Source organism: Chiloscyllium punctatum, chromosome 15 (genome assembly GCF_047496795.1).
Source record: "Chiloscyllium punctatum isolate Juve2018m chromosome 15, sChiPun1.3, whole genome shotgun sequence".
NCBI lineage: Eukaryota > Metazoa > Chordata > Chondrichthyes > Orectolobiformes > Hemiscylliidae > Chiloscyllium > Chiloscyllium punctatum.
Window position 1 is genome coordinate 72,258,458 of NC_092753.1, and position 23,643 is coordinate 72,282,100.

A 23,643-nucleotide genomic window follows, 5' to 3' on the forward strand; every position below is an offset into this window, starting at 1 on the left:
TGCCTTTTTGGACATACTCAGTGTCTGGCACATTTGTGATACTATACATTTGTTACTTACCACAGGAGTCCACAGCCTCCATGCTGTCCAGGTCTTGCTGCATATGGACCAGTGCTGAAAATGCACAGGGGCAGAGAGCATTTTTTTTCTCCTGAAAGCAATCAAATCACTGAGGAAAAATCATACATGATTGTGATCAGTTTTGAAAAGTCTGCCCCTATATGGCAGAGACAATATCTGTGAGTTGTGCCTCCAATCATTGAGTATGACTGAGTTGCTCTGTTGCTCCACTCAGATTCCCTCACCAAGAGAAAGAGTCTGTGATTGGAGAAACAGCAAGGTGGAAGTCAGTGAACTGTGCCTGGGGACAAAGCTGCACAGTGCCCCCCCCCCAAAGGTGCAGTGGTCTGAATGACCCAGGGCGAAGTGCAGTGAGATTGGCCCAGATCCTAAACTGTAATGGGAGGGTCTGATCTGAGGTAATCTGAGGTTATAGGAAACTGAAAATATCAACAAAAATAAAATGCTTCCTTTGAGTCAGTTGGAGATCAATCTTTTTTCAGGCATAAGCTCACATCAGCAAGGTACTTCTGAAGCTTTGTAATAAGGTTGCATTGAAAGGATTCATGTCTAAGGCTGAAGTATTATAAATCTAACTGGTTCAAACACAGTTATAGTCATAGGTATTGCTTTGCTTGCTTATTTAGCTTAATATAACTGTGAAGTCTACAAAGAATAATTTAGGAGAAAATTAATCCACCAAGGGCTGAGTTTGAGACTTGGAGACTGCAATCTCTGGTTATCCAACTAATTTGTTTGGTTGCTCTTGTATCAACAAATTGTTATGCTGTAGTTTTCCTTAAGAGAAAAAGAATGTGATAGAATCCAATGTTATATAGATTAATTTTGGGCTGTGAAAGGTGAATGAAAGAGATGACAGTGAATCCTGTAACTATTGAGTGAAGACAGTGAGTTTTGGGTGAGGGACATGGGTAATTCATTTCAAGATGTGGTTGGGGTGAATGGGCTGATGAGAGAGTGTGCAAAGCCAAATGTATAATGTTTATATGACATTTACCCTTAGGAAATGCTTGGAATCATTTAATTTTCATTTGGAAGCTCCTGCCCTAGTTCATTATCAATAAATTTGAAACATCCAACGTCAACTTTGTCAGTTTATCATCCCATTTTGGTAACAGATTATGGGCAATTTGTTGACAATAATTAACAAAATGTCATATGTATAGATCCCACATTAAAAGATTTAGAAATAGACAGGAATTTATCCAATTTTTAGTTTTCATGCTATCTAATCTACATAATGATGAATACCCTAAAAATAACACAAATATAGAGGGTAATGCTTTACATGAATATGAAAAATGGTTTTGACAAGGACTGCTTCAGTATCTGTGGAGATGTAAATGATACTTAATATTATGCAATCATCAGCAAACATCCCTGCTTCTGAACTTATGTTGGAGGGAAGATGGTTGAGCCTAGCACTCTACCTTGAGGAAATCCTACAGAGATGTTCTGGGACTAAAGTGATTGACTTCCAATAATCACAACCGTCTTCCTTTGTGCTAGATCTGATTCCAACTAATGGAGAGATATCCCCCAATTCCCATTTACACCACTTCTTTCAGAGCTCCCTGACGGCATACTCAGAAGACATCCATCCTCACCTAACCTCTGCAGTTGATCTCTTTTGTTCACATTTGGATCAAGGCAGTCATGAAGTCAGGAGCTGAGTGACCCTGGCAGAACCCAAATCATCACAAATACCTCTAAAAGTGACGCAGTTTATCTGATGCACAGCAACAAGAACATAGAACAATACAGTGTAGAACAGGCCCTTCGACCCTCGATGTTGCGCTGACCTATCTAAGCCCATCCCCCGACACTATCCCATCATCATCCATATGCTTATCCAAGGACTGTTTAAATGCCCCTAATATGGCTGAGTTAACTACATTGGCAGGCAGACCACTCTCTGACTAAAGAACCTGCCTCTGATATCTGTCTTAAATCTATCACCCCTCAATTTGCAGCTATGTTCCCTCGTACAAGCTGATATCATCATCCTTGGAAAAAGACTCACACTATCCACTCTATCTAATCTACTGATCATCTTGTATGTCTCTATTAAATCCCCTCTTGGCCTTCTTCTCTCCAATGAGAACAGACCCAAGTCCCTCAGCCTTTCCTCATAAGACGTTCTCTCCAAACCAGGCAACTTCCTGGTAAATCTCCTCTACACCTTTTCCAATGCTTCCACATCCTTCCCAAAATATGGCGACCAGAACTGTACACAATACTCCAAGTGAGGTTGCAATAGCATTTTGTACAGTTGCAGCATGGCATCATGGCTCCAGGAACTCAAATCCTCTACCAATAAAACCTAACACACCGTATGCCTTCTTAACAGCACTATCAACCTGGTGGCAATTTTCAGGGATCTATTTAAGTTGACACCAAGATCCCTCTGCACATACACACTGTCAAGAATCTTTCCATTGACCCAGTATTCTGCCTTCCTGCTATTCTTCCCAAAGTGAATCACCTCACATTTATCTGAATTCAATTCCATTTGCCACCTCTCAGCCCAATTCTGCAGTTTATTAAAGTCCCCTGCAACCTGCAACATTCTTCCACACTGTCCACTACTCCACCGACTTTAGTGTCACCTGCAAATTTACTAATCCATCCCCCTGTGCCTGCGTCCAAGTCATTTATAAAAATGACAAACAGTAGTAGTCCCAAAACAGATCCTTGTGGCACACCACTAGTAACCGGCCTCCAGGCTTAATATTTTCCATCAACTACCACTAGCTGCCTTCTTTCAGAAACCCAGTTTCTAATCCAAACTGCTAAATCACCCTCAATCCCATGTCTCTGCATTTTCTTCAATAGCCTACCACGTGGAACCTTATCAAAGGCTTTACTGAAGTCCATGTACACCATATCAACTGGCCTACCCTCATCCACATGCTTGGTCACCTTCTCAAAAAACTCAATGAGGTTTGTGAGACATGACCTGCCCTTGACGAAACCGTGTTGACTATCTGAAATCAAGTTGTTGCTTGCTAGATGATTATAAATCCTATCTGTTAAAATCCTTTCCAAAATTTTTCCTACAACAGACGTAAGGCTAACTGGCCTATAATTACCTGGGTCATCTCTGCTGCCATTTTTCAACAAGGGCACATTAGCAATCCTCCAGTCATACAGTCATAGAGTCATAGAGATGTACAGCATGGAAACAGACCCTTCAGTCCAACCCGTCCATGCCGACCAGATATCCCAACCCAATCTAGTCCCAACCTGCCAGCCCATATCCCTCCAAACCCTTCCTATTCATATACCCATCCAAATGCCTCTTAAATGTTGCAATTGTACCAGCCTCCACCACATCCTCTGGCATCTCATTCCATACACGTACCACCTTTTGCATGAAAAAGTTGCCTCTTAGGTCTCTTTTATATCTTTCCCCTCTCATCCTAAACCTATGCCCTCTAGTTATGGACTCCCCAGTCCCGGGGAAATGACTTTGTCTATTTACCCTATCCATGCCCCTCATAATTTTGTAAACATCTATAAGGTCAACCCTCAGCCTCCGACGCTACAGGGAAAACAGCCCCAGCCTGTTCAACCTATCCCTTTAGCTCAAATCCTCCAACCCTGGCAACATCCTTGTAAATCTTTTCTGAACCCTTTCAAGTTTCACAACATCTTTCCGATAGGAAGGAGACCAGAACGGCACGCAATATTGCAACAATGGCCTAACCAATGTGCTGTACAGCTGCAACATGATCTCCCAACTCCTGTACTCAATACTCTGACCAATAAAGGAAAGCATACCAAACGCCTTCTTCACTATCCGATCTACATGCGACTCTACTTTCAAGGAGCTATGGACCTGCACTCCAAGGTCTCTTTGTTCAGCAACACTCCCTAGGACCTTACCATTAAGTGTATATGTCCTGCTAAGATTTGCTTTCCCAAAATGCAGCACCTCGCATTTATCTGAATTAAACTCCATCTGCCACTTCTCAGCCCATTGGCCCATCTGGTCCAGATCCTGTTGTAATCGGAGGTAACCCTTTCGCTGTCCACTACACCTCCAATTTTGGTGTCATCTGCAAACTTACTAACTATACCACTTATGCTCGCATCCAAATCATTTACATAAATGACAAAAAGTAGAGGACCCAGCACCAATCCTTGTGGCACTCCAGTGGCCACAGGCCTCCAGTCTGAAAAACAACCCTCCACCACCACCCTCTGTCTTCTACCTTTGAGCCAGTTCTGTATCCAAATGGCTAGTTCTCCCTTTACTCCATGAGATCTAACTTGCTAATCAGTCTCAATGGGGAACCTTGTCAAACGCCTTACTGAAATCCATATAGATCGCATCTACTGCTCTGCCCTCATCAATCTTTTTTGTTACTTCTTCAAAAAACTCAATCAAGTTGTGAGACATGATTTCCCATGCACAAAGCCATGTTGACTATCCCTAATCAGTCCTTGCCTTTCCAAATACATGTACATCCTGTCCCTCAGGATTCCCTCCAACAACTTGCCCACCACTGAGGTCAGGCTCACTGGTCTATAGTTCCCTGGCTTGTCTTTATCGCCCTTCTTAAACAGTGGAACCATGTTTGCCAACTTCCAGTCTTCTGGCACCTCACCTGTGACTATCGATGATACAAATATCTCAGCAAGAGGCCCAGCAATCACTTCTCTAGCTTCCCACAGAGTTCTTGGGTACACCTGATCAGGTCCTGGGGATTTATCCACCTTTAACCATTTCAAGATATCCAACACTTCCTCCTCTGTAATCTGGACATTTTGCAAGGTGTCACCATCTATTTCCCTACAGTCTATATCTTCCATATCCTTTTCCACAGTAAATACTGATGCAAAATATTCATTTAGTATCTCCCCCATTTTCTGTGGCTCCACACAAAGGCCGCCTTGCTGATCTTTGATGGGCCCTATTCTCTCCCTAGTTACCCTTTTGTCCTTAATATATTTGTAAAAACCCTTTGAATTCTCCTTATTTCTATTTGCCAATGCCCTTTTTGTCCTCCTGATTTCCCTCTTAAGTATACTCCTACTTCCTTTATACTCTTCTAAGGACTCACTCAATCTATCCTGTCTATACCTGACATATGCTTCCTTCTTTTTCTTAACCAAACTCTCAATTTCTTTAGTCATCCAGCATTCCCTATACCTACCAGCCTTCTCTTTCACCCTGACAGGAATATACTTTCTCTGGATTCTTGTTATCTCATTTCTGAAGGCTTCCCATTTTCCAGCTGTCCCTTTACCTGCGAACATCTGCTCCCAATCAGCTTTTGAAAGTTCTTGCCTAATACCGTCAAAATTGGCCTTTCTCCAATTTAGAACTTCAAATTTTAGATCTGGTCTATCCTTTTCCATCACTATTTTAAAAGTATTAGAATTATGGTCGCTGGCCCCACAGTGCTCCTCCACTGACACCTCAGTCACCTGCCCTACCTTATTTCACAAGAGTAGGTCAAGATTTGCCCTTAAGAAATTCCTCTCCATCTAAACCTTCAACACTATGGCAGTCCCAGTCAATGTTTGGAAAGTTAAAACCCCCGACCATAACTACCCTATTATTCTTACAGATAGCTGAGGTCTCCTTACAAGTTTGTTTCTCAATTTCCCTCTGACTATTGGGATCTATAATGCAATCCCAATAAGGTGGTCATCCCTTTCTTATTTCTCAGTTCCACGCAAATAACTTTCCTGGATGTATTTCCAGGAATATCCTCCATTAGCATAGCTGTAATGCTATCCCTTATCAAAAATGCTACTCCTCCCCCTCCTCTCTTGCCTCCCTTTCTGTCCTTCCTGTAGCATTTGTATCCTGGAACATTAAGCTGCCAGTCCTGCCCATCCCTGAGCCATGTTTCTGTAATTGCTGTGATATCCCAGTCCCAAGTTCCTAACCATGCCCTGAGTTCATCTGCCTTCCCTGTTAGGCCCCCTGCATTGAAATAAATGCAGTTTAATTTATTAGTCCTACCTTGTCCCTGTCTGCCCTATTTGATTCACTTCTGTTCTCAACTGTACCATTCTCCGTTTGATCTCTTTCCTCACTATCTCCCTGAGTCTCCCCACCCCCTCCCCCCCCCCCCCCCCCCCACCTTACTAGTTTAAATCCTCCCAAGCAGTTCTAGCAAATTTCCCGGCCAGTATATTAGTCTTCTGGTACTAAACTTGTTGACAATGACGACTTAAAGATCAAGGCCACAGGCTCCGTCATCTCCTCCCTAGTTTCCCAGAGAATCCTTGAATAAATCCCATCCAGCCCAGGGGACTTACCTACTTTCACTCCTTCTAGAATTGATAACACTTCCTCCTTACTAACCTCATTCCCTTCTAGTCTAATAGCTGGGATCTCAGTCTTCTCCTCTACAATATTCTCCTTTTCTTGAGTGAAAACAGATGATAAATATTCGTTTAGCACCTCTCCGATCTCCACAGGGTCCACAGGTCCCACTGCTGTCTTTGCCTGGCCCTATTCCTACCCTAGTCATCCTTTTATTCCTCACATACCTATAGAAAGCTTTAGGGCTCTCCTTTATTCTACCTGCTGAAGAGTGCTCATGTTGCCTCCTTGCTCTTCATAACTCTCACTTTAAATCATTTGTAGCTAATCTGTAATGCACCATTGCCTCATCTTAACCATCTTGTCTCAACGTCACATAAGCCTCCATCTTCCGCTTAACAAGAGCTACAATTTCTTTAGTAAACCACGGTTCCCTTACCTTATCACTTCCTCCCTGCCTGACAGGGACATACCTAGCAATGACATGCAATATTTGTTCCTTAAACCAGCTCCACATTTCGATTGTCCCCATCCCCTGCATTTTGCTACCCCATTTTATGCGTCCTAAGCCTTGCCTAATCACATTACAATTGTCAATCCCCCGTCTATAATTCTTGCCCTGTGGCATGTACATCGCTAAACTAAACAACTGAATTATGATCACTCTCTCCAGAGTGCTCTCCAAGAGCTAATTGGAGTGTTGCCTTAAATAATCTTGTTTAGTTTTTGGCCTAAAAGACATTTCTTCACAATATTTTATCTGATATCATCAATGATAGTATTGAGGAAAAAATAAATGATTTTTCTATGTGTTACTGTGTTGTGTATAGAATTAAGTTTGATGGTCCAGCAAATATGCCGTTTTGTGATTCAAAATGCAGTTCCTGTGGAATTTTAATTTAGATGCAATTAGATCCTTTGGGGTCATTTTATAAATTTTTCATGGCTATTTTGTAAGTGTTTTGTGTAATTTGTGACTAAATGACGAACTTCATTATTAGGTTTAATTAACTACATTCATTGCTTGCACTTTAAAAAAATTTTGCAGCATGTATTGTGGGAGGAGGTTTCTTACTTCTGTATGGGTGATTGAAATAAACAAGGGACAAACGTCGACAAGTGCTTGGATATTCTTGCTAATAATTAGACTTTGCATATTCTTTCTCAGCGCAAAAGACAAAACAGGTTGAATCTCTGAATATTTTCTCATTGTTTGCTTCTGTTTCAGAGAAATCTCTGTCAAAGTTGCAGCCAACAACTGGGAGAACCCCACAAACCAATTCATCTGAAAATGACAAATGTAATACTTTAGTCCCGGTTTTGTAAAATACTGGGGTTACACTAGATGACACTATCCTGTTGCCAGGGTGATGCTGGGTGATAACTGTCCTCTCGTCTGCATGACACCGTCCTGTTGCTAGGGTGACGCTGGGTGACAACTGTCCTCTCGTCTGGATGACACCGTCCTGTTGCTAGGGTGACGCTGGGTGACACTGTCCTGTTGCTTGTGTGACGCTGTCCTGTCGCCTTGACAGCATTGGGTGATGCTGTACTGTTGCCTGGGTGATACTGTTCTGTCGCTTGGACGACATTGGGTAATGCTGTCCTGTTGCTGGGGTGACACGGCCCTGTCGCCTGACGACACTGGGTGACGCTGGCGTGTTGCCAGGGTGACGCTGTCTTGTTGATTGGCTCCTCCACTTCCTGCCTGTTATGTACCCAAGCCTCCACCTTCTGGAGGTGACTGGACTTTCCGTCCTAGGCACCCCACAGCAGTCTGTCTGTCTTCATCCTGTAACGAAATCTCCGTCTCTGTCCGGCTCCATCATGTTAACCGCTGTATGCTCATTGTATCATAAGCTCTGTCTGAAACATTGACGAGAAATCCAAATTTGCTCGAATGTAATAATAAATTCAAACAATTTTCATTAGCAGAGGGATTGAATTCAAGAGTCGTGAAGTGATGTTGCAGCTGTACAGGACTTTGGTGAGGCCACAGTTGGAGTACTGTGTGCAGTTCTGGTTGCCTCACTTTAGGAAAGATGTGGAAGCTTTGGAGAGGGTGCAGAGAAGATTTACCAGGATGTTGCCTGGAATGGAGAGTAGGTCGTACGAGGATAGGTTGAGAGTTCTCGGCCTTTTCTCGTTGGAACGGCGAAGGATGAGGGGTGACTTGATAGAGGTTTATAAGATGATCAGGGGAATAGATAGAGTAGACAGTCAGAAACTTTTTCCCCGGGTACAACAGAGTGTTACAAGGGGACATAAATTTAAGGTGAAGGGTGGAAGGTACAGGGGAGATGTCAGGGGTGGGTTCTTTACCCAGAGAGTGGTGGGGGCATGGAATGCGCTGCCCGTGGGAGTGGTAGAGTCAGAATCATTGGCGACCTTTAAGCGGCATTTGGATAGGTACATGGATGGGTGCTTAATCTAGGTTAGAAGTTCGGCACAGCATCGTGGGCCGAAGGGCCTGCTCTGTGCTGTATTGTTCTATGTTCTATGTTCTATGTTTAGGAGAGAATAATAGTGTTTGACTTCCATACATTCAATAGTTCAGCTGGTAAAATCTAGAATGTGTGAGAATCACCTCGGAAGGTATTCCTTGCCACCCAGCATCCCCCAAATAATCATTTTATTTACTCTGCAGGTTTTTTGTTTTATTACCATGTTCATGGTCGTGCGATGCTTGATCTTCATGTGCACATCCTGCTGTTGGTGGCCGTGTTTGGCGGTTCTCTTAGCATCTTTCTTGAAGTCTTCCTCCGGGGGAATATAGTATTGGAGCTTTTGAGGACAAGCCTTTGTATACTGCAGGGCAGTTGGTTCTGGCAGGTAAGGACTACTTTTGATTTGAATTTTCTCCTCCCTCTTCCATAAACTATGAATACTAATCCCTCCTTAAATCCACCACTTCTAGTGTGTAACCAGGAAAATAGAATAAGAGACAATGACTGGGTAACACTGGTGAGAGAAAACAAACAAACTTCAAGTTAGTAATGAGAAAAGAAATGATGGTAAATGAGCAAAATGAGATTTGTGGCAATAAAATGTGTAAAGATGGAAGTGGGAAAGATACTCCAAACTATTGAGGATTACAGCTGAAGCTCAGCACGCATGAACAGAAATCATTTATGGCTTTGCTTTTGCAGTTCAACTATTTGGCATAAAATATCTATATTGACAGTGTATAAGCACACAAGGCAAAAGTGTAGGCACTTTGCCTTTATGTGCTAGATCATATGGTTTCTTAGGTCTTTAACTGGCCTAACAACTGGGTGCAGGTGTAACTAAATGTAATTACGATTGATGAAATTAACCCACATCATTGTTGGAAATATAGAATTTTAAAAGAAATTATATGGGGCCAACAGTGGAAGTATCACATATTTGCAACAGATTGATGCATGCTACCATAACTTTGACCTCATGCCTGCAACTTAGTTACGCAAAAGAAGGGCAATTTAGCCTCCACTGTCCATTATCAAAACCCCATTAACAGGCTAGGGTGTGAATCACACAGGTTAGAAATCCAATCTCTGTAAGGCTATATGAAATTTGACCCAATTTTTGCTCTTCCAACAGGATAAGAGTCACAAATTTATGGCAAAAATGTAAACCGATAACATCTATTTAAATGTTGTGAGTTGAATTATTTCAAACCCCAGCCCTTTAAAAAGATTTTGTCTAAACAAGGTTGTGTCAGTCAGATTAAACAAAGTCACATGTTTCCAGAACACATTGACTGAAAGGACATCTGGTGTATCTTGGGCTAAAAATATACTATCTGCTCCCAAAGTTTCAATAGGTATTGTTCTTGCTATATCCCAAGGTTTGTTATTAAAACAAAGTGTTTAAAACACTTCTCTCAGTAGAGGGGCTGTGACTACATTTTGATTTAAAATAGTTTTTTATTCATTGGAAAATGCTATGCCAGCATCATTTATTTTCTATCCTTAATTGTTAATGGGAAGGTTGTGGTGTGTTGCTTTTTTGAGCTGCTGCAGTCTGTGGGGGTTAGGTTCATCCACAGTGCTGTTAAAAAGGAAGCTATTGGATTTTAACCAAGTGAAAAGGCTATTAAGGGATTTGCTGTCCTTGATGTGATTATTGAATAGAAATTTGTTTGCTTTTTATCACAGAAAGCCACTGAGTGGATTTAAAATCTTTGGATGGGTTTTATGTATGAGAGCACTTCTCTATCACGTCCATCTAAATGGAAGCTCTAGTAGAGGGTTAGAAGTTTGTTTTCCCATGCCCATGATATCTGTCCATAATACACACTGGTTGGGTGGATATGAAGGTGCAGTGACAGGTATGATGTGGTGTGGATTGATGGATCAGGTGGCTTGGGTGATGAGGGACAGTCAGGGAGGGGTAAGAGCTTGGACGAAGTCCCAGAGAATGAAGGTGGCTGTTCTAATTCCAGATTCAACATTCACCCATTTCCATGGCTGCCTCAAGTTATCAACTTGCCCCCACTCCTCTGGAATGAAAATTACACGAGGCAGGCTCCTTTATATCGAAGACAATATATGGAGTTGGGCGATTTCCTGATTCAAATTACCAACCTGAAATTAAAAGTCCAGTTCGTAGCGTTCACCTGAATCTGAAATGATTCAAGATTTCTGCTATGTTGCCAAATTAGCTCTACCAAATGTTTTGATTGCTCATTGTATGATGAAGAATGTCCTATTATCAGTCTTCAGTTTCAACGTGTTTTTATGTGCAACTGGCATGGTTTAGTTTGAAGTAGTATTTTCAATTTACCTTCTCTAAAAATTACTCTTTTAAGGTCACTTCTGAATCAAGAATCCTGTTTTCCTTGATTACTGCTTGGCAATGATTGACCTTGCATGAGGAATTTATTCATAAACTGTTGGGGGTGTTTATAATGACCAAAGGGTGAAAACTGCTAAATGGGTACAGTGCTAATCAGAGCAATGGTTTGAAAGTTTGGATTTAGAAAACAGTTTCAGTCCTAATGACAGATTAGCATTATTTAAATTTGCCTGACATTTTAAACTGTAAATCTGAAAGTTAACGCTCAAAAGCCAAGTGTTCAAAGGCTGATTAAATGTCATTTCTGTGGAGCAGCATATGTGAGCTAAACCAGCATTTCAGTTTAAGACTTGACCATCTTTATCAATTTAGTGATTTTTTGGCCCTTAACTTATTCAGGGAGAATTGATCCCTGGATTATTTAAACCATTAGGCCCAGAAATGGTTTGGTCCGTCTGCCTGGTAGACTTTCCCAAACAAATTTGCCAATAAAAAGAACATTAATTTCTGTTGAGGCAGGTGATCGGGGCTTTGTGGGAAGTATTGTGGTAGGGGAGTGGTTAGACACAGTGAAGCTAAAGGAATTAAAGAATGCAACAGCAAAGCACTGCAAATGCTGGGAAGCTGTGATCAAAACATAAAAACATAATCAAACTATCAAAACACAAAGAGGATTGATGAGGGCAGAGTGGTGGATGTGATCTACATGGACTCCAGTAAGGCGTTCGACAAGGTTCTCCATGGGAGACTGGTTAGCAGGGTTAAATCTCATGGAATACAGGGAGAGCTAGCCATTTGGATACAGAACTGGGTCGAAGATAGAAGACAGAGAATGGTGGTGGAGGGTTGTTTTTCAGACTGGAGGCCTGTGACTAGTGGCTGGAGTGCCACAAGAATCGGTGCTAGGTTCACTACGTTTCATCATTTATATAAATGATTTGGATGTGAACATAAGAGATATAGTTAGTAAGTTTGCAGATGACACCAAAATTGGAGGTGTAGTGGACAGTGAAGAAGGTTACCTCAGATTACAATGGAATCTTGATCAGATGGGCCAATGGGCTGAGGAGTGGCAGATGGAGTTTAATTTAGATAAATGTGAGGTGCTGCACTTTGGGAAAGCATATCTTAGCAGGACTTATACACTTAATGGTAAGGTCCTAGAGAATGTTGCTGCACCTTGGAGTGCAGGTTCATAGCTCCTTGAAAGTTAAGTCACAGGTAAATAGGATAGTGAAGAAGGCGTTTGGTATACTTTCCTTTATTGGTCAGAGTATTGAGTATAGGAGTTGGGAGGTCATATTGTGGCTGTACAGGATGATGGTTAGGCCACTTTTGGAATATCGTTTGCAATACTGGTCTCCTTCTTATTGGAAGGATGTTGTGAAACTTGAATGGATTCAGAAAAGATTTACAAGGATGTTGCCAGGGTTGGAGGATTTGAGCTATAGGGAGGGGTTGACTAAGCTGGGGCTGTTTTCCCTGGAGTGTCGGAGGCTGAGTGGTGACCTCACAGAGGTTTATAAGATCATCAGGGGCATGGATAGGAAAAAGAGACAAGGTCTTTTCCCTGGAGTGGGGGAGTGATATAAAAGGGACCTAAGGGGCAACTTTTTTATGCAGAGGGTGGTGTGTGTATGGAATGAGCTGCCAGAGGATGTGGTGGAGGCTGGTACATTTACAGCATTTAAAAGGGACCTGGATGGTTATATGAATAGGAAGGGTTTCGAAGGATATGGGCCAAGTGCTGGCAAATGGGACGAGATTAGGTTTGAATATTTGGCCAGCATGGACGAGTTGGACCAAAGGGTCTGCTTCCATGCTGTACATCTCAATGACTGGAAATGATCAGGTCATGTGGAATCTTTGGAGAGAGAATCGAAGGATAACTAGTTGAGCTATTTTGTCCTGTGGGTCCTTGAGCATCAATGAGAATACAAACCTATCACTCCGATTTACAACTGTGGGTTACCTCTTTTACAGTTGAAAAGGACAGAAATGTGTTGACAGTATGCATCAGAAATGTAGATTTTCTATACCAGTGTCTTAATCATAACATGTTGGCACATATTTTTACTCCATGTGATCCCATCAAATTATTAGTTGCACAGTAAGGACAGCAATCTAATCCACTGCTTCAAGCTCTCATTGAGTTAGGAGTGCGGCTCCAAACTTCAATAAACATATTAATATGACTTATTCTCCAACACTATTATTCTGTCCTCAATGAGTATACTTACTTGCAAAATAATGGCTATTTAGTATCTTTGTGCACATCATACTCTACATAACAGTAGGGAGGCATGCGTACTGTTTTTTTCAACCTTGTGGAGTTGAGACGTTTCAATGCTCAAAACTGCCAATAATACAGTAATTAGATGTAAATGTAGTAATTACTTCTAAAATCATAGCCCAGTCTTCACATCTTCCCTGCTTTTGTCTCTTTCTATTCTTCCTAGACATAACACATTCCTCCAGGGCATTTAGCATTTAGCTTTAAAGTAATAAAAGCAGAACGAGAACAATAGTTTTGGAATCTGGTGAAATGATACTCTGCTAATTGAGCTCCATTTTATGATCTAAATTTAAACATCTTCACAAAGTTGCAATCTCAAAGTGTTAAAATATGGCACCTTTTTGATTTGATTTATTATTGACACGTACTTAGGGACAGTAAAAAGTTTTGGGTTTTTTTGCAGTTTCTGTGATGAGAATGCTGCACAATATTTTGTGGAACTTCAATTAATTGATTTTTATTCATTTAATGCCATTGATGAAAATATCCTAACATTTTAAATGCAAGTTTTGTGTTATTTTATTAAGTTTTCCCTTCCCTGTTTTAATTAAATGTTTCTTTTGACTTAGAATCTTCCTTTAGATTATAGACCATTGTACAGGTTGCCATTGGCAGTATGATACAAAACATGAAATCACAATCATCATTAAATCATTCCATGCAATGATGAAGACTGTAGTTTAAGGGGGTTTAGAGTATTGACATAAAATATTATGTTGAATTAGAAAGTAGCTCATCTAATTTGTTTTCGTATGGCTAACGTTACTTACATGTTTTGCATATTTATAATTTTCCCTTATTTTTCAAATATTCAATAGAGAGCAGTGGCATAATTTACATCTGCTGAATGTTCCATAGAAGTGTTGGGGAATACAACATTTTGCCATAGTACAACAGTGGTCATCTGTGTTTTAATTGAGCGCTGATGATGAGCACAAGTCCATTATTTTTTAATAACATTAACTAATAATCAATGTTACAAGCAAATGAGGAAAACCATAGTAATCCAGACAAAATAATTTGATATCTAAACTGCCCTTTCCCTCCGAGTTGAACTGTTCTTCTTATGTCTGTTTTTACAGGCTCACTGCTATGTTTCATGAAACCAAATGGCAAGGAGATAATATCACACTGAGCCATACTATACATTATTTAATAAAACAAAAGTGAAAATCATTGGGTCACGATATCTGTTTGCCTGTATTTCTGTGTTTGCTTTCACAACCTTGCTTGGTAGCATGGTAATTCTTGGTCTAAATCTAACATTTATTTGCACTTCAATAATATTTTGAAAATATGAATAAAATCAATTCAGATAAAAATGTTTCATAAAATATTTTCCAGGTATTGAGGAATCCTCCTTGTTTTTTTGGCTTCTCCCATTTTACTTGGGATCACCACAATGCTGGTTGGCCACCCTTCTTTGTTGTTGTGGTTCTGTTCGCTGAGCTGGGAATTTGTGTTGCAAACATTTCGTCCCCTGTCTAGGTGACATCCTCAGTGCTTGGGAGCACCTGGATGTCAGCTAGACAGGGGACAAAATGTTTGCAACACAAATTCCCAGCTCGGCGAAGAGAACCACAAAATCATCATGGGCTAAGTGATTAGCACTACTGCCTCACAGCACCAGGGACACGGGTTCAATTCCTCCCTCAGGTGATGGTCTGAGTGGAGCTTGCACATTTTCTCTGTGTCTGTGTGGGCTTCCTCCAGGTGTTTGAGCTTCTGACCATGGTCCGAAAATGTGCAGGTTTAGTGGATTAGCCAGAAGCAATGTAGGGTTTCAGGGATGGGGTGGGTATGGGTGGGCTGTCCTTTGGAGGGTTGGTAAGGACTGAATGGCCTGCTTTTGTGGGCGGCACGGTGGCACAGTGGTTAGCACTGCTGCCTCACAGCGCCAGAGATCTGGGTTCAATTCCCGCCTCAGGCGACTCTCTGTGTGGAGTTTGCACGTTCTCCCCGTGTCTGCGTGGGTTTCCTCTGGGTGCTCCAGTTTCCTCCCACAGTCCAAAGATGTGCAGGTCAGGTGTATTGGCCATGCTAAATTGCCCGCAGTGTTAGGTAAGGTGCAGATGTCGGGGTATGGGTGGGTTGCGCTTCGGCGGGTGCGGTGTGGACTTGTTGGGCCGAAGGGCCTGTTTCCACACTGTAAGTAATCTAATCTAATCTAAACAAAAACGAGCACCCGAGCTACAAATCTTCTCCCAAACTTTGAACCCTTCTTTGTCTCTGCGTGTCACCCACCCAGACACTCATCCATTCTTCTGCATTTAGGTTTCTTGCTATTTCATCTTTTTATTTGTCATTAGGCATTCCTCCTCTTACTCCTGGCAGTCCCACTTCATCACTTACTGCATAATCTTTCCTCTCTCCTTCTGCAACAGATGGCCTTCCATTTGAATCTCCACTTTCTCTTATGCTGCCACAATCCTCACTGACCTCCTGATGTGCTGGTTCCTGATTTTATCTTTTCTTAACACTCAACTGAGTGATGTAACCAGAGTGGTGCAGCAGGAGTGTGCTGGACCCAGAAGCCAGAGGTTGATGGATCAGAATCATTCTCTGCTTTTTTAGGGTAGCATGGTGGCTCAGCAGTTAGCACTGCAGCCTCACAGTGCCAGGGACCTTGGTTCAATTCCAGCCTTGGGTGACTGCATCTGTGGAGCTTGCATGTGTGGGTTTCCATCGGGTGCTCCAGTTTCCTCCCACAGTCCAAAGATGTACAGGTTAGGTGGATTGACCATACTAAATTGCCCCATAGTGTCCAGGGATGTGCAGGTTAGGTGGCTTAGCCATGGGAAATGTGGTCTTTTGCGAATAGGGTTGGGGAGCTGGATGGGATACTCTTCAGAACGTTACTGCAGACTCGATGAGCCAAAAGGTCTCTTTTCGCACGGTAGGGATTCTATGAACATATCCATCTCAGTATTTAGATCTTATTAGCATCCAGTTATTGTTCCTCCCTTGTTGATAGTATTCAATTTTTTGCACAATATAGCTAGGCTGGTCTTGCAATGTTTTTTACATGTAGCATTAAACTTCTTCCACTTACTCCAACCAGAACTAATCAATCACTTAATTTCCACTTCAGTATTTGCATTTTCTGCTGCCACTGATCCAGATACTTGAAACTGCTTGCTTTCTCCAAGTCTTCACCCAAAATTTTTAACCCTTCACTCTGGCCCTCTTGCCTAGCTCAACCTCACCATCATAAATCGGATCTTTGATCTACTGAACTGTATGCTTCTCTTTTCTCTAGTTCCACAGATACTTGGTAATGTTTTCATCACATCACCACATACCTCAATGTCATCTTCAAACATTGTTGACCTTTGCACATCCTGTCTCACTTGTTCATTTTGAACATCCATTACATTCAGGAAGAGGAAGGCACTCACTGCTTTTCCTTGGTGCAGTCCAAATTTGGCTTTGAAACTGTCACTGTCCCCCACACTGTTTCTTAATCTTGACTGGCACTCCTTGTACATTTCCAGAATCATTATACATACTTCTATGGGACTCCACGAGTTTTTGCAAATTTCCAGACTTCCACCAGAGGCACCCATTCACAAATCTTCTCTAGATCAATGCATATTGTATTGGTTTGATTGATATTACAGGAATATGACTGCAGAATGTGCTTTTATCTCCGTTTATATATTATTGATCAGTTTCTTTCCTCTAATTATACCACAGCACTTTTGGACTTTGTGAGGAAGCTATCATTAGTAAAACTAATTATCACGCTAAAATAGTATAATGGTTCCTTTTGAAGAGAAGCTTAGTTTATAGCTATTGATAACATCTAAAAATAATTACAAATATTTTCTGTCTCTTTAATCTAGATTATTTCATTTATTTTTTAGATTGGATTTATTCTGTATCCTCCAAATGGAAGCTCTGAATGGGACCAAACTAGTCATGACAATATGATGTTTATTACCATGTGCTATTGCTGGCATTATGCTATTTCACTCCTCATTGTGGCTCTTAGCTATGCCATTGTCAATTGGTGAGTACATGTTTTTTCCTCAATCTCATAGCTGAACACTGAGGGACTTAATTTCCTGCATAGTATCTGAGGTAATATTTTATGTCGATTAACTTGTTGCATTAACAATTGTATAAAGATACTGCATAGTGTATTACATAGTGTCTCTGAGGTTGTATTTTGTAACATTGGTTAACTTATTGCATTAACAATTGTATAAAGTAACCCCTTTTTTAAAGAAATGTATTAACCAGTACAGCACCACAGAAAATTCAATCACCGAATTCACTTCTTTCAAGGAGGGCGAGTACTTCATAAAGAACTGAGCAACCTGTAGGGTTATCCAACTTCTGTAATATTTTGAAGACTCTAACAGTATATCTTCACCAAGATTAGAAAGAAAACATGACTGTCTTTATAACTTTGCAATTTTATTTATGTTCTGAAAACTATGTAAAATTCTGAAGCCATAACATTACATTTTAAAATTCATTTTAATAAGCTCATGTTGAAAAGTCAGTTACTTATCGTGTTTATTTCCACAAATGAATAACAATTGCTAGAAACCTTCAAACATACAATGCCTTTAAAAATTACTCTTCTTACTAGAACATTAAATTCCCATGTGCAGAGTTTTCCTGTCCTGTACCAGTTTTCTTATAGGTTGCCCATAAAACTCCTTGGGTGATCTTCCCCTTAAGATACCCAACTTGGTCACCCCATCAAACTTGGTCTCACCTTCCCAATTCACCATAAGAAACCCTTCTCGCCGATCTGCTGCACTTGCCTGTTCCTGGCCTGCAGGACTGGCAATCTGGGCATTACTTGTAGTCCCAGTCATGTCCACTGGGGTTACCGTGCCAATCAGACTGCTGAGTGTGAGTTGGAAGGCATGTTCCTCACAGCATTAAATAGCTGCTTGTCTGCCCTGACTGGAAGGCTCCCAGCCAACTCATTATACATCATTGTTCAAAAAATCCTGCTCACGTTTCATCTGTTGATTTGCTCACTCAGTGCTACTTTTATCTGCATCACTGCTTCTGAATCAGTAACTTTCCTAACAGAAAGTACTTTCTTCTATGTAAGTGAATGGAACTGCTACAGAATGCTCACAGATGTACTAGTTTGGTTACTGGGCAGTGGTGGCGAAATGGAGAGGGACAGAGACACAAAGTAGTGGCTCTGGGAAGAAGGCAAAATTAAAAATTGAGGAGCTATGTGGCAGATTTCCTTTTTTAATGAGTCTGATGAGTATTGGACTTTTGTCTTCCAATTCATCTTGTTTAAACACCAGAGCAGACACACATGCAGTTGTAACAATGTAGACTCAGATCGTTGTGGATATTCAACAATTCATAACATGCCTTTAAAACATATAAAGTTTCCCAGGAACATTATAAAACAAATATGACATTGAACAGCATTATGAGATATTAGATCAGACCAGATGAGCAAAAGCTTAGTCGATGAGGTAGGCTGAAATGAAGAAAGTGACGTAGAGAGGAAATTAGTATTTTCCATAATTTACTGCCATCATACATCATGCTTCAGCAGAATTCCAGTATGATTGCCTATAGTGTGGTACACTCACATTTCAATCCCATTTCTTTTCTTTGTAAGCTTAGATGCATGCTCTTAATAAGTCATGATGTGGAGATGCTGGTGTTGGACTGGGGTGGACAATGTCAGAAGTCACATAACACCAGGTTATAGTCCAACAGGCTTATTTAAAATCACACTATTTCGGAACACTGCTTCTTTATAAGGTAAAACAAAGTTACATGCTGGTGACCGTATGGCCTATTAATTCTAATGAAACAGAAACATAGGCACACCACTAAAATAAATGTGCTGTTCCTAATCCCTTCAAATATACCATTAAAGTGGTTACATTGCCTTGTTTGGCTAAGTAATATTTTTGTAAACAACAGTGATTTGATAGGCATTTTCAGAATATTGCAGACTTTGCCTGTTTTAGACATTGCAGCTTTTGAAAATCTATTAGAGTCATAGAGATGGACAGCATGGAAACAGACCTATGGGTCCAACTTGTCCAGGCCGACCAGATATCCTAATCTAATCTAGTCCCATTTGCCAGCACTTGGCCCATATCCCTCTAAACCCTTCCTATTCATATACCAATCCAGATGCCTTTTACATGCTGTAATTGTACCAGCCTCCACCACATCCTCTGGCAGCTCATTCCATCCACTCACCACCCTCTGTGAAAAAGTTATCCCTTAGGTCTCTTTTATGTCTTTCCCTTCTCACCCTGAAACTATGCCCTCTAGTTCTGGACTCACCCAACCCAGGGAAAAGACCCTGTCCATTTATCCTATCCATGCCCCTCATGATTTTATAACCCTCTCATAGGTCATCCCTCAGCCTCCACTCTGCAGGGAAAACAGCCCCAGCCTATTCACCCTCTCCCTATACCTCAAATCCACCAACCCTGGCAACGTCCTTGGAAATCTTTTCTAAACTCTTTCCAGGTTCACAACATCCTTCCAATTGGAAGGAGACCAGAATTGCACGCCATATTCTAAAAGTGGCCTAACCAATTTCCTGTGCAGTCGCAACATGACCCCCCAACTCCTATACTCAATGCTCTGACCAATAAACAAAAGCATACCAAATGCCTTCTTCACTATCCTATCTACCTGCAACTCTACTTTCAAGGAACAATGAACTTACACTCCAAGTTCTCTTTGTTTAGCAACATACTCTAGGACCTTACCATTAAGTGTATAAGTCCTGTTAAGATTTGCTTTTCCAAAATGCAGCACCTCACATTTATCTAAATTAAATTCTGGGCCACATCTAAGCCCATTAGCCCATTTGATCAAGATCCTGTTGCACTCTGAGGTAACCTTATTTGCTATCCATTACACCTCCAATTTTGTTGTCACCTGCAAACTTACTAACTATACCTCCTATTTTCACATCCAAATCATTTATGTAACTACAAAAAGTAGTGAACCCAGCATATCAGTGGTCACAGGTCTCTACTCTGAAAAGCAACCCTCCAGTACCGCGTTCTGTCTTCCACCTTCAAGCCAGTTCTTTATTCAAATGGTCAGTTCTCCCTGTATTCCATATGATCTAACCTTGCTAACCAGTCTCCCATGGGGAACCTTGTGGAACGCCTAACTGAAGTCCATGTGGATCACGTCCACCACTCTGCCCTCACCAATCCTCTTTGTTACTTCTTCAAAAACTCAAGTTCGTGAAACACGATTTCCCATGCACAAAGCCATGTTGACTATCCCTAATCAGTCCTTGCCTTTCCAAGTACATGTAAATGCTGTCCCTCAGGATTCCCTCCAACAACTTACCCAGCACCGATGTCAGCCTTAATCGTTTGTAGTTCCCTGGCTTTTCATTACTACCTTTCTTAAATAGTGGCACCACGTTTGCCAACCTCCAGTCTTCTTCCACCTCACCTATGACTATCAATGATACAAATATCTCAGCAAGGGGTCCAGCAATCACTCCCATAGCTTCCCACAGAGTTCTCAGGTACACCTGATTAGGTCCTGGGGATTTATCCACTTTTGTGTTTAAAGACATCCAGCACTTCCCCCTCTGTAATATGGACATCTTTCAAGATGTCACCATCTATTTCCCCAATTTCTATATCTACTATGACCTTCTCCACAGTAAACACTGATGCAAAATACTCGTTCAATACCTCCCCCAACTCCTGCGGCTCCACACTGCAGTTGCCTTGCTGATTTTTGAGGGGCCCTATTTGCTCCCTAGTTACCCTTTTGTCCTTAATGTATTTATAAAACGTTTTGAATTATCCTTAACCCTATTTGCCAAAGCTATCTCATGTTATCTTTTTGCCCTTCTGATTTCCCTCTTAAGTATACTCCTACTACCTTTATACTCTCCTGAGCATTCACTCAATCTATCTTGTTTATACCTGTCATATGCTTCCTCCTTTTTCTTATCCAAACCCTCAATTTCTCTCATCATCCAACGTTCCCTGTATCTACCAGCCTTTCCTTTCACTCTGACAGGAATATATTGTATCTGGACTCTTGTTATCTCATTTTTGAAGGGCTTCCTATTTTCCAGCCATCCCTTCATCTGCGAATATCTGCCCCAAACAGCTTTTGAAAGTTCTTGCCTGATACCGTCAAAATTAGCCTTCCTCCAATTTAGAACTTCAACTTTTAGATCCGATCTATCCTTTTCCGTCATTATTTTAATACTAATAGAATTATGGTCACTGGCCCCAAAGTACTCCCCCTCTGACATCTCAGTCACCTGCCTTGCCTTATTTCCCAAGAGTAGGTCAAGTTTTGCACCTTCTCCGGTCAGAACATCCACATACTGAATCAAAAGATTTTCTTGTACACACAACAAATTCCTCTCCATCTAAACATTTATCACTGTGGCAGTCCTAGTCAATGTTTGAAAAGTTAAAACCTCCTACCATAACCACCCTATTGTTTTTACAGATAACTGAGATCTCCTTACAAATTTGTTTCTCAATTTCCTGCTGACTACTAGGAGGTCGATAATACAATCCCAATAAGGTGACCATCTCTTTCTTATTTCTCAGTTCCACCCAAATAACTTCTGTGGATATATTTCCAGGAATATCCTCCACAAATACAGCAGTAATATTATCCCTTATAAAAAACATCACTCCCCCTCCTGTCTTGCCTCCCTTTCTATTCTTCCCATAGCATTTGCATCCTGGAACATTAAGCTGCCAGCTCTGTCCATCTCTGAGCCACATTTCTGCATTTTCTATGTCCCATGTTCCTACCTATGCCCTGATTTCATCTGCCTTTCCTGTTCGGCCTCTTGCATTGAAGTAAATGCAATTTAATTTATCGGTCCTATCTTTTTCTCTGCTTTGTCCCTGTCTGCCCTGACTGTTTGACTCGCTTCTGTTCTCAACAGTACCAGTCTCAGACTGATCTCTTTCCTCACTATCTCCCTGGGTCCCACCCCCCACCTTACTAGTTTAAATCCTTCCGAGCAGCTCTAGCAAATCTTCCTGTCAGTTTATTGTTCCCTTTCCAATGCAGGTACAATCCATTCTTCTTATACAGGTCACTTCTGCCCCAGCAGAGATTCCAATGATTCAGAAATGTGAACCCTTCTCCCATGCACCAGCTCCTCAGCCATGCATTCATCAGCTCTATCCTCCTATTTCTACCTGTACTAGCTTGTGGCACCGAGAGTAATCCAGATATTACTACCCTTGAGGACCTCCTTTTTTTAAATTCCTGCCTAACATTTTATATTCTCCCATCAGTTTTCCATCCTTTTCCCTTCCTCTGTCATTGGTTCCAATGTAGACAATGACCTCCCCCTGATCCCTTTCCTCTTTGAGAACATTCTGCACCCTCTGAGACATCCTTGATCCTGGCCACACACCATTCTGATTGTTTTTGCTGTTGGCCGCAGAAATGCCTTCTGTGCCTCTGACTAGAGAGTCCCCATCACAATCGATCACTTGGAACCTGACATACTCCACATTGCATTAGAGCCTGTCCCGATACCAGAAACTTGGTTGTTCATGCTAAATTTCCCTGAGAGTCCATCACCCCCTACCTTTTCCAAAACAGCATATTTGTTTGATCTGGGGATAGCCACAGAAGACTCCTGCATTACCTGCCTCCCGCTCCTACCTTTTCTTGGGGTTAACTCATCTACCTAACTGTATTTGTGATCCATGAGATCCGATTGAATTCATAACCAAAGACATTTACTGTAGACACAATCATCAGTAACATGGAAATTCTCCCTAAACTCCCACATCCAACAGGAAGAGCATATCATCTACTAACGGCCATCTTTGCTCCTTCACAAGCTACAGACCCAGAAAATAGCAAAGTCTTTTTGCTCTAAAAAGCAGTGCTCCAGGCCAACTTAGTATTTATGGTTTGTATTTTTAAAACTTAATCAAGAGACAGATTTCAATAAACATATGATCAAGGAAGAACCCACTCTATTCAGTCCTGCAGACTTATAGCAAGGTCACAAGTTAAAACTGTACACTTACCTGTTCCTGTGCTGTGAGCTCTCCCACACAAGTTCCTCCAAGGTCAGCTGTGAATTTCACTGTTTGTTAATTTTTCCTTGACACACTCAGATTTCCAGGGATACATGAACTCAAACAGTAAAGGCAGTAACTGTGCAGATTCACTGCTGTGTCAGTTCGCATTGTAGGTTTCTTTCTGTCTC

At 41.3% G+C, this 23,643-nt stretch overlaps 1 protein-coding gene across 5 annotated transcripts in view; it reads left to right on the forward strand.

Annotated features, from left to right (window-relative positions):
- Positions 1-23,643, forward strand: part of LOC140486388 (transmembrane protein 45B-like) — a 102,291-nt gene that overhangs the window by 69,633 nt on the left and 9,015 nt on the right. For all 5 annotated transcript variants that reach the window (XM_072585446.1, XM_072585448.1, XM_072585449.1 and 2 more), the window contains 2 exons: positions 9,015-9,199; positions 17,309-17,454. In XM_072585446.1, coding sequence (XP_072441547.1) covers positions 9,015-9,199; positions 17,309-17,454 — 331 coding nt within the window. The remainder of the gene's footprint in view (positions 1-9,014; positions 9,200-17,308; positions 17,455-23,643) is intronic.